The sequence below is a fragment of the Lagenorhynchus albirostris genome, chromosome 14, assembly GCF_949774975.1.
Source record: "Lagenorhynchus albirostris chromosome 14, mLagAlb1.1, whole genome shotgun sequence".
Classification (NCBI taxonomy): Eukaryota; Metazoa; Chordata; class Mammalia; order Artiodactyla; family Delphinidae; genus Lagenorhynchus; species Lagenorhynchus albirostris.
The window spans coordinates 27,192,299-27,204,260 of record NC_083108.1 but is presented as its reverse complement, the minus strand read 5'-3'; the positions used below and the strand labels follow the sequence as shown (position 1 = coordinate 27,204,260).

Below are 11,962 nucleotides of genomic sequence, written 5' to 3'. Positions count from 1 at the left end.
AAAACGTGGGCTCCCCTGGTGGCATAGTGGTTAAGAATCCACCTGCCAATGCAGGGGACACGGGTTGGATCCCTGGTCTGGGAAGATCCCACATGTCGTGGAGCAACTGGGCCCATGCACCACAACTACTGAGCCTACACTCTAGGCCCACAAACCACACTTGCTGTGCCCGCATGCCTACAGCCCGTGCTCCACAACAGAAGCCACCGCAAGAAGTCCATGCACCACAACGAAGAGTAGCCCCCACTCACAACTAGAGAAAGCCCGCACACAGCAACGAAGACCCAATGCAGCCAAAAATAAATAAATAAAATTTAAAAGTCTTCCTCTGGCCAAATGCCAATACGAGCTCTTTTCCAGCTCTACCAGTAGGTAGTCATTTTTAATTCAAATGGCATTTTGTACTGGTTACTTACTGCATCTTATTTGTATTTCTAGGTAGTAGCTGCAGTATTTACAAAGTCATCATTATATTAAATGTCTTTTGTCCCACTCCCTAACCCTAGATAGGTTGCTGAAAGGATCCTTCTGCCTTGCTCACTTTGTACCTTTCTTTAGTGTTCATCTCATAGTTGATGCTCAATAAACTAAGCACTATTTAAAATATGCCTATCTTGGGCTTCCCTGGTGGCGCAGCAGTTATCCGCCTGCCAATGCAGATGACGTGGGTTTGAGCCCTGGTCCAGGAAGATCCCACATGCCACAGAGCAACTAAGCACCCCTGTACCACAACTACTGAGCCTGCGCTCTAAAGCCCGCAAGTCTCAGCTACTGAGCCCATGCACCAACTACTGAAGTCCATGCACCTAGAGCCCCTGCTCCACAAGAGAAGCCACCACAATGAGAAGCCTGCGCACCACAACGAAGACCCAACGCAACCAAAAACAGAATTTTAAAATTTATAAAAAATATGCCTATCTTAATATTTCTAGAATTACAGACTTTATTATCAAGAGACCTTAAAATACATATCTGAAAGCCATAAAACCTCAAATTTCAAAGCTCAAGTACCTTTTCAGACGTTCACCATTCCTCTATAAGCTGTACAAAAACCATTTTATGATAGGCCATTTGGCTGCCGCACAAGAAGGCCATTAATCAGAGTATTCAGGCCTGCCTGTTCAGAACAGCCAGGTGAAGTGTCCCATCACATTAGTCTCTGAGTGGTTAAAAAAAAATACATTTGAATCTTAGAATTTGTTGCTCCTGGTTCACTGCTGCAATAGAATGGGCTGGGCTTTAGCTCAGTAAAATCAGGGAAAGGGCCATACAGCTTAGAATTCTTGACATGTTCTAGCACAACTCTTTATTTACATGAACAAAAACTTAAATGACTTACCAAATTCATACAGCTTATTGACAGTAGAAACTAAAATCTAAATGACCAGACTCACCAAACTTTTCATAGGGCACATCTGCTCTTTTAGTATCAGTATCATCTGTCTATCATTAGACAAATTAAACTAGTACTTCTATTTATACAGAGAGCCTACCAAGACTGAGAACAACGTAAACATTTTGGCTTTCATCAGCTCATAAATAAGTCACATAAGCAAAATTTCTTTATCTCAAATCATAATCTGTTTATATTGTAATGACAGAGGATTACGGTAGGGTGGGTAATGTGAGTGTCCACATGAAAAATTCTTATCTATTTGGTGAGATCAATAGATCACATGTATAATATAAAAGCGGCATAATAAAAACTGCAATATGGAGGTAACTGACAAAAGAAATAAATGAAGTTAGTTGCTTTAAGAGAGCAGAAAGTTGGGGGTAGACAAGCAAGAGATTGCCATTTTTCAACAACAGCCCTGTCTTGAGTTTTTGATTCATTAAATTATATACCTGTGTTAATTTAAAAATGAATAGAGCCCAGAAAGTCACAGGCATGGGTGAAATTTAAATACAACACACATATGGCAGTTTAAGTGGGGAAGAACCATTTAATAAATGGAGCTGAAAAAACTGGATATACATATGGAAAAGAAAAAAAAAACGACTTCTGACCTCTACACAAAAATACAACTCCAAATGGATGATGATGGTCAATCTTTTATGTCAACTCGGCTGGGCTATGGTATCCAGGTTTTGGTCAAACACCAGTTTAGACATTGCCGTGAAGGTTTTCGTTTTTGGCCACGTGCCACTCAGCACATGGGATCTCAGTCCCCCCCCCACAACCAGGGATCTAACCTGCTCCTCCTGCATTGGAAGCACAGAATCTTAACCACTGGACCGCCAGAGAAGTCCCATGTGAAGGTATTTTTTTAGATGATTAACACTTAAAAAGCAGTAGACTTTGAGTAAAGCAGATTACTCTCCACGTGGGTGGGTCTCATCCAGTTGAAAAACGTGAGGTCCATCATGGAAGAAGGAATTCTACCCCCAGATGCAACTGTTCCCTGAGTCTTCAACCTGCCCATCTACCCTTTCAAACTTGCCAATCCCATAATCTCTCTATACAGCTATGTTTGTGTTTTATTTCTCTGGAGAACTCTAATACTGAATTAAGCTCAGATGACAAAGCAAATCTTTAGAACTCTTAGTAGAAAATATAGTTATCTTTCTGACTGTAAAAATTTCCTAAATAAGACCAAAAATACTAACCCATGAAAACTTGATCACTTAAGAACTGCAGCTTATTAAAGGTACGTTAAAGCACACAATGAGAAAATATTGACATGTTCACAATTTTATTGATACCTCCTTTCTCAATTTTTGTCCTAATCTTTCACTCTTCACTTAGCTTTTATTTCCGTGACAATTTTAGTTGCCCTGTTCTTTTCCTGCCTACAGTACCTCTTTATGCAAATTAGTCTTCTGGGAAGAGAAGTCAATCAGACTTTTCAACATTATCAAATATGAACTTTGCCACATATATCCAGTTAGTGAATTTCTCTTTAATCAATCACAAAGCACTCTAGAATCTTACAAAGAACTCAGTCTCGAATATTATGTGGGCCTGCTAACTTTATAATAATCAAGTAAAAAAAGCTAAGAAACAGTTTACCAATTCCTCAAAGTATAATCTCCATTCTTTTTAAAGAATCTATAGGGCTTCCCTGGTGGCACAGTGGTTGAGTCCGCCTGCCGATGCAGGGGACATGGGTTCGTGCCCCGGTCCGGGAGGATCCCACATGCTGCGGAGTGGCTGGGCCCGTGAGCCATGGCCGCTAGGCCTGCGCGTCCGGAGCGTGTGCTCCACAACGGGAGAGGCCACAGCAGTGAGAGGCCCGCGTACTGCAAAAAGAATCTATAGAAAGCCACCAAGCAATATGGAACCTTTATTTTAATGTGATTACTGTACATCTGAAGTATTGGAATAATCCTTTTATAAATGGAACAAGAAGAAACAATGACAAAACCAAATCTGGCATTTGATGTGAATCCACAGGAGTTTAAGCTTCAAACCCAGCCAAGAAGTTTGTTACAACCTCTTTCATCTTTGCATCTGACTCTTCTGAGATCTTTCCATCAGCCCTATTTTGAAAACAAAAGCAGATCAGTTCTGACCTGGATAAAAATTCAATGACTAGCTTAATTACAGAATTCAAAAGAATTTTAACAAGACTTTACATTTTAACGCTTACAAAAAAGAAGACATCAGTTGTGTTCATACCTGATTTTGCCCAACAGGGTTTGATGTTGGCTGATAACATGAGACAAGAAAGCATTCTCAAACTTTGTGATCTTGCTGGGCTCCAGCTTATCAAGATACCCCCTGACACCAGCATAGATAACAGCCACTTGCTCTTCAATAGCCATGGGAGCTGAAAAGAAATAAGTGAGTTGCTCAACAAATAAATGCCATGTTTCCAAAGTCAGAGAAACTTACTTTTTCCACAAATTATTAACACGTGTCTACAGATTGCCTACTTTCACAAGTGGAAACTCCACATCAGTACTCCTTCCCACCTCCCCGCCCTGAATCAGTTTTTTCCTCATAATGGCAAGCCTTGAAGTGTAACCTCTGAGCATATTCCATGAGCACTGTATATCATCCAGCAGCATTTATATTCTTTTGGGTATAAATAACTTGCTGAAATTTTATAGCAAGGTAGTACACACTAACATTCTTTTTTTTTTTTTAATTTTTTTTTTTAGGCCACACCCGCACAGCTTGCAGGACCTTAGTTCCCTGACCAGGGATCGAACCCAGGCCCTTGGCAGAGTCCTAACCACTGGACTGCCAGGGAATTCCCGACACTAACATTCTTTTAAATCTGCCAAATTCCACAATCATATAGCCAAGAGGACGATGGTGGGGAGGAATGGAATCTACTATGTCTTAACTCCCAAAAGAAGGGTATTAGTACACCTTTCCTCACATTTACATTCAAATGATAAGGACTGTACTTTAATTAAGTAACACAGGTATCAATCACATTCAAAAGACAATATCTCTGATCAAAGATTAACAGCACATATTCTTATAAGGAGCTATGTGATATTCCCAGGTCCTAACACACAGTAGGAACTTGATCAAATGGAAAAGTACAACTCACAATACTGTCCTTGCTTCAGCAACTCAGTCAAACGCACACCACGACTCAAGAGTTGTTGAGTGGCAGCATCGAGGTCAGAACCAAATTGGGCAAAAGCAGCAACCTCACGATACTGAGCCAATTCCAGTTTCATGGTACCTGCCACCTAAAATACAGGAATGGTTAATTCACACGATACAAAAATACTAACCTCAATGACACAGACCACCATACACTTTGATTTTTAACCTAATGACAAAGTGATGCAAATTACCTGTTTCATGGCCCTGGTTTGGGCAGCAGATCCAACACGGGATACAGACAAACCAACGTTAATGGCAGGACGGATACCTTTGTAGAACAATTCTGTTTCCAAGAAAATCTACAATGTAAGGAAAATACTCACGCTTATTAGCAGGCCTAAAGAAATCAACTATTTTCAAAATTAAGTCATTGTAGCAAATGCTGAAGCCAGGGAGAATGCTAAATGTCTTATGGTAAAGAGCTCCTCAAATCTTTCACAACCCAATCAACCTGCATATTCTATTGCTGAGATTAGGAAATGTGAGTGAGATGAGAAAAGAACAGGTATCGTATTTATATTGAATCTTATACACGTGAAGTGGTGTGATTTCTCCAGGATTTGCTTCAAAATTATACAGGGAAGAGAATAGTGGGTAAAAAGAAAGCAAGAATGAAGTACACTATACCACGAATTGATAAATGGGTGGGATATGTGGGGTTTCATTATACTATTCTCTTTACGTTTGAGATTTTCCATAATGAAAACTAAAAAGCATTTAACAAGTTAGTTCAAAACTACTAATCTCAACCAATGCCTTCAAATCATCCGAAGCTTTCACACTTATTTAATCATAAAATCAATACCTGTCCGTCAGTGATGGAAATGACATTCGTTGGAATGTAAGCAGACACATCACCAGCTTGTGTTTCTATGACTGGTAAAGCAGTCAAGGAGCCACCACCAAAAGCATCGTTCATTTTGGCTGCTCTCTCTAGCAGACGGGAGTGTAGGTAGAACACATCACCAGGATAGGCCTCACGACCAGGGGGTCGGCGGAGCAGCAGAGACATCTGACGGTAAGCAACAGCCTATGGTATAGAAAAGGGTTGTGAAGTTCACCTATTAGACAGAAGCTACATTTGTCAACTACCACTGGGGCACCAACATACAGAGTCTAAAAATACATTTCATTTGACCTGTTTGGATAAGTCGTCATAAATGATCAAAGCATGTTTGCCATTATCCCTAAAATATTCTCCCATAGAACATCCAGAATAAGGAGCCAGGTACTGAAGTGGGGCAGCATCCGAAGCAGTAGCTGAAACCACAATGGTGTACTTCATGGCATCTGAGAAGAAAATAAATTTTAAGTTTTATATGGTTATCAATACTGTGATTTTAGATTAGAGACTAGAATAAAAATTATCTAACTGCTTTACTACTGTGACTTACTATTAAAATTATCCAAATGGCTTCTACTTTAAAGAAACTGACAGAACCTTAAAAGTTAGCTGCTGTTTTATACTAGTTTTTTACATATTACTTTTGTATTGATTTATATTAGAAACTTCAGCTCATTAAGGAGTAATTAAAATCAGCCTACATTAAGCATAAGCTATCCTAAGATTAGCAGCATCCCAGATAGCAACGAGACTACAGTTCCTTAATACCTGCATCTGTAAGTCTCTTCACCAACTGGGCAACAGTGGATCTCTTTTGACCAATAGCAACGTAGATACAGTATAGCTTCTTCTTTTCATCAGTTCCATCATTGAATCGTTTCTGGTTAATGATTGTGTCAATAGCAATTGACGTTTTGCTTTAAAAAGAGAAAATAAACATAAATATTACTAAATACTTCAAAGGATCCCCCAACTTAAATTTCACTCCTCTTCCTCTTCCTCCTCACATCACATTCTACTCTCTCCTGGATATCCAAAGTATTTACCATTCCAAGCCTAAAAGTAATCTTTCCACAGAGCAAATTTTAGTTAGAACTTTTCAACAAGCTATCAAGTCTTTACCCAGTCTGTCGGTCACCAATAATCAGCTCACGTTGACCACGACCAATCGGCACTAAGCTGTCCACAGCCTTAATGCCAGTCTGCATTGGTTCCCGCACAGAGATTCGAGGAATGATCCCAGGGGCTTTCAGACCAACTCGCCTTCGGGTCTTGGAACCAATTGGACCCTGTTAAACGATAAAAAGAAACCCCAGACCAATCAGTTTGGCTCTTTGTTAGAAGCTACAACCACATCTAATAAATGTTAAACCTACCTTTCCATCAATGGCATTACCAAGGGCATCTACTACACGACCCAACAGCTCCTCGCCGACTGGAACATCCACAATAGCCCCAGTTCTCTTCACAATATCTCCTTCCTTAATTAGTTTATCATTTCCAAACACAACAACACCAACATTGTCAGGTTCCAAGTTCAGAGACATACCCTATACAAAAGACACAATTGAATACCCATGAAGCTTGAGTGGCACTTCTTCCCATATACCTACACTACATATGAAAATAGAGGGAAAGAGTAATATTGACTTTTCAGATCTGGTTTACTCGTGAGTATTTTTCCAACGAAAAATCTTCCTTAGTTAAGACTTCTAAAACAGCAACATGTTCCCTTGAATAATTATAGGTTAGAATTATAAGCCTAAGAAGCACCTTATCACATCCTCTAAGAACTAAAAGAAGCAAAGAAATCGAACAGTTTAAGCTTTTTCTACTGCATTTCCTTTGACTATGGTTTTTGAACTGGGTGCCAGTATGAAATAAATGAAGGTCAACTGGGAATTTTAAGACATGCTTGATTCACATCTGTGAGAACTCCATGAACAATTTTAAAAAACTATCTAGGCAGAACCTGTACCCATCAGGTTAGTAAAAAGTTAAATTAAAAGCTACTTAATCAAGAACAAATCTATATAATATGACAGTACTGAGTCATCTCTCATCATTACAATCATGTTTCAAAATGGTAAGACTTTAGGTCCCTAAATCACAACCAAAGCAAAAAGGCTAGTCCAGGAACTGACTCTGGTCAATAAATGAAGCTCTGGAGAATTACTTACACTAAATACAGAGGAATATCATGGAATATCATCACAGGTACAAAATCTTTAGTCTGAATATCTGATGTTCAACAGAGTAGTCACTAATCACATGTGACTATTTAAAATTTAAATTAATAATTGCCCTGTTGGGACTTCCCTGGTGGTGCAGTGGTTAGGAATCCGTCTGCCAGTGCAGGGGACACGGGTTTGAGCCCTGGTCTGGGAAGATCCCACATGCCGCGGAGCAACTAAGCCTGTGCGCCATAACTACTCAGCCTGCGAGTCACAACTACTGAGCCCACGCAGCTAGAGCCTGTGCTCTGCAACAAGAGAAGCCACTGCAATAAGAAGCCAGTGCACCGCAATGAAGAGCAGCCCCTGCTCGCCACAACTAGAGAAAGCCCATGTGATGTGCAGCAACGAAGACCCAACACAGCCAAAAAAAAAGCTAAAAGGAAATTCAGTTCATCTATTTCAGCCTAACCTCTCAAAGATATATACACTATAGATGAGAGGTTAAATTCTTAGCCAAGGTCTGAGAGCTACTGATAAAACTTTCGGCTCCATAATTAGTCTTCCACACCAACAGGCTCTTTTTCCACACTGGACACTACCAAGCAGACCAAGAAGATCTTTCCCCCTGTGTGATTAGTGGATAATTCTACTGCCCCTGGTCCACCTGGATATCATGCTCTGCTTCCATCAGAGAACCCGTGACTCCTACAACTTTTCTCACCTTACTGCCCAACTAGGCTCAATCTAATAGAAAAAAGTAGACTTGTATCATTAGAGAGCTTGATAGCTACATCACTAGCTCACTTTTCAACAATAGATCCACTCTTACTAGAAATACAAAGTCAGTGGCTTTCAACTTTTCACCGGAAATGAATTTAATTAAAATTATCAAATGCTTTCGTATAGGATGATCTTAACAGCTACAAACAGACTTGAACTTTTCAAAATCTGGGTGAAGATTTACTCAGTTTTATATTTCAATACTAATGTTTACAACTTATGTGTAAATCAGTCCCCAGGGTAAAAAGTTTGATTAACAAAAAATTTATTTTTTTCACAATCTATAATAATGACAAACACAAACAGTGAAGCAGATTCAGATTCAAAGTTAAAAAAAAAATCTTACACAATCTCTGAATTACTAAATGAATAACTGAAGGGACACCAATGTTAAAACATCAAAATCTCATTTTATAATTCACCTTTAAACCTGAAGAAAACTCTACCATTTCTTCTGCTTGAACATTTCTCAGCCCATGTACACGGGCAATACCATCACCAATACTTAAAACACGCCCAGTCTCTTCAAGGTCAACAGAGGTATCAGCTCCAAGAATACGCTCTTCAAGAATAGAGGACACCTCAGCAGTGCCTATTAAGAGAGAACAATTCCATTACAAAAAGAGCCTGGGCCAAAGACCTTTTCAAAACTCATTTCCCTAACAATATATAAACTAGAGTTGTGATCATAATAATCAAATTGCATTCTAAAACATAATGTCCAACATTCTATTCAAAGAAGCTTGATACCTACCACTATGAAAATGAATCCAAGTGACTGAGAGAAAACTTCAGGAGACAAATGTAAACCAGATAAGGAGCTAATCAAATTAAGCAATACCCTTAAAATAAACACTTCCTATCTTGTAATTCTTTGGTTTAATCTCTAGGAAATCTGTATTTATGTTAAAATTTGAATATAACTCAAACTAAACTCTATAAAAAGCGTATTTTTAAAATGCAGTGTATTTTAAAAAGCAACTCTTTGGGAGTTCTCTGGTGATCCAGTGGTTAGGACTCTGTGCTTTCACTGCTGAAGGCGCAGGCTCAATCCCTGGTCTTGGAACTAAGTTCCCGCCTTGCAGCCAAAAAAAAAAAGGCAACTGTTTAACAAAGTGTAAGTACAGGTATCCCCCTCTTTTTGAAAGTTCCATTTATGCCATTTCACTTTTACAAAAAAGAGTAATCGCTTCTTCACACTTTAGCCATTTCAGCTAAGGAAAGGTTTCATTAGAATGTTCCACTTTCAAATAGTGGGGAAAACCTGTAACTTTTCCTTTAAAAGGATGCAGGTACTATTCTTCATCTCAGCATGTGGGAGATACCTAACTTTATTTCAAAAGCCCTAATGCACATCTCAAAAGAAAGTCCCCAACCTACATCATCTTCCTAAGCTTACCTCCTCACCTCTCTATTGCATTTACAATGTGCAAATTCAGACTGCCAGGTATAGCTTACCAATTATTGTCTTTGAAAAACATAGAGGTAAAAATTACCTGGTTTTTTTCAGTGTTTTTTAGGAGAGGAAAAGATTCATAGATCAGAAACAGTGCCCACCACCTGACATATACTTTGTTTCCACCAAAGGAGCATTCATTATGAGAAAAAAAAGAACCTGTACTAACATCAAAAGAGAAATACATAATGATAGTTCATTTCACTAGAACAAGAGAACCTACCAAGACAGGGCTAAATGGCTCATTATGGGTTAAGAATCTGAGATTCCATAGTAACTAAAATTGAAAGAAAACACTAACTAATGGAAAAAACCCAAAACATCCACAATAGGTATGTAACCTACGTAACTTCATTTTTCACTTAATCGCAAGGTAGTAAGTGTGGTGTAGACACAGAATTAACAACTTACCAGTCTTCTGAAGACGACAGTTAGAGGCATGGAGGTTCCTTACAGCAATGAAGGATGACCCCAAAGCATTTTTGGAGACCTAGTGCAAGGATTTTTTTTTTAATTTAATTTTTAAAAAAGCCTTTATAAAACTAGCAAGCTTAAACAAACGCAGGCTTGGCCTGATCAAATTATCAGCGTAAATATTAACCACCTGAGAAAGCACTTTTGATCCATGTGAAAATTTATTATGCAGCTCCTGGTACACAATAAATATGCTAAAAAAAGCAGAGCATATTTTAAAAAGCAACAGCTAACAAAATATCTTTCTTTTTAAAGGCATCAGATAATATTATTTTGACTTTAGATATATTTCAATTGAGTTGTGTAAATTCTCAATTTGATAAACTGCTTCCTAAAAGGGGCAAATCTCAATAGATTTTCTATTTCAACCTTAAAAGTAAAAAGCCTGTAAGTGTTAGAGTTTGATTAGAAACTAAGAGATATGGCACATGCACTTTTTAAAAAAAAATGCCAACAAATGTCAACAAAGCTTGCAGTAATCTGGACCCCTCCTCCTTCAGGTTGAAACACTGTGGTTGGTCAATGTCAATTCTGAAGACACTCCCTTCTATAGAACCTGGATGAAAATCATTAAAAATGCTTTTTTTTTTTTTGCTAACAGAAATCCAAAACGGTACCAAAGGTGGTTAGGGTAGTAAAATGACCAATATATTTCACCTCCCAAACTGAGATTACTCTTAAAATGAAACAACAAGTAAAAGTGTTTACACAAGACCTAAAAGTTATTTCCGTAACTCCAAGTGATATTAGTAATGAAGGGCACTGACCTCCACAAGTTTTTTCCAACCTATGTTCTATTTTATTTTACTTGATTTCTCAAACACTAACGATTCCTCAAGGAATCTTAAAACACGTCAAAGCACCACAAAGGAAAATCTGCCTGACTAGGACAATTTAGAAGCCAGCTCCTCTGCTGTCAAGGTATCGGCCGCAGTGAAATGCATATTTGCACCTGTACGGTGTTTTCATGATCGTTTCACTATTCAGCACTAAGAGACCGCCTACTGAAGCATTCAGAAAGCCACCTTCATTTACTGATGTCCTCTGAACCGACCTCGGGGAAGAGGTGGAAGCCTGGGGCCTGCTGACCTTCAATACAATGTCAGGCTCCCCAAGCTCGCTTCAACCAGGCCTGACAACAGTGCTCTGACCTTCAACGAGGAAGTCCCGGAGAACCAGCGGGACCAAACCTCGCCGTTTCGCAGCAGGCCTCGGAAAACTAGCGCCCCAGTCCTGACCTTCACTCAAGGCCTCTCTCAGACAAAGACTGGAATCCTCCGGAGGCGCCATCTCTGGATAACACGAAGGTCACTGCCTCCCCTGCAGCACTCGGCACCCTCCCGCACGGGGCGACCAAAGGGCCCTTCCGCCGCCAGCCCAGGACAGCCCGAGTGGCCAGCGGAGCAAGATGGCGAGGGCCGCCACAGACCCTCACCCTCCGCGCAGAAAGAGCGGCCGAGCCCGTGCATCACCACCTACTGCCGCCGAGCCCCCTCCCTGCCGCCGGGACCCCGCGCTCACCAGCCCGGCCCGCCGAGGGAGGGCGCGGGCCACGGCCGCGGCGACGCGCACGGATAGCATCTTCGCTGCTCTTCCTCAGGTGTTGCCTCCGCAGCCGCAGCCTCTGGACTGACTGGGACAAAATGGCCGAGCTGCGAGGA

The 11,962-nt window shown here is 40.1% G+C and overlaps 1 protein-coding gene across 1 annotated transcript; it reads right to left on the bottom strand.

Annotated features, from left to right (window-relative positions):
• Positions 1-3,274: 3,274 nt before the first annotated feature.
• ATP5F1A (ATP synthase F1 subunit alpha) lies at positions 3,275-11,962 on the bottom strand. The gene is made up of 12 exons (XM_060120706.1): positions 11,823-11,962; positions 10,239-10,317; positions 8,794-8,963; positions 6,791-6,964; positions 6,537-6,703; positions 6,183-6,331; positions 5,709-5,860; positions 5,376-5,600; positions 4,762-4,869; positions 4,509-4,653; positions 3,623-3,773; positions 3,275-3,483 (listed from the first exon to the last, which is right to left on the bottom strand). Exons 1-12 carry the CDS (start codon positions 11,880-11,882, stop codon positions 3,402-3,404), a joined length of 1,662 nt encoding a protein of 553 aa, XP_059976689.1. The 5' UTR covers positions 11,883-11,962; the 3' UTR covers positions 3,275-3,401.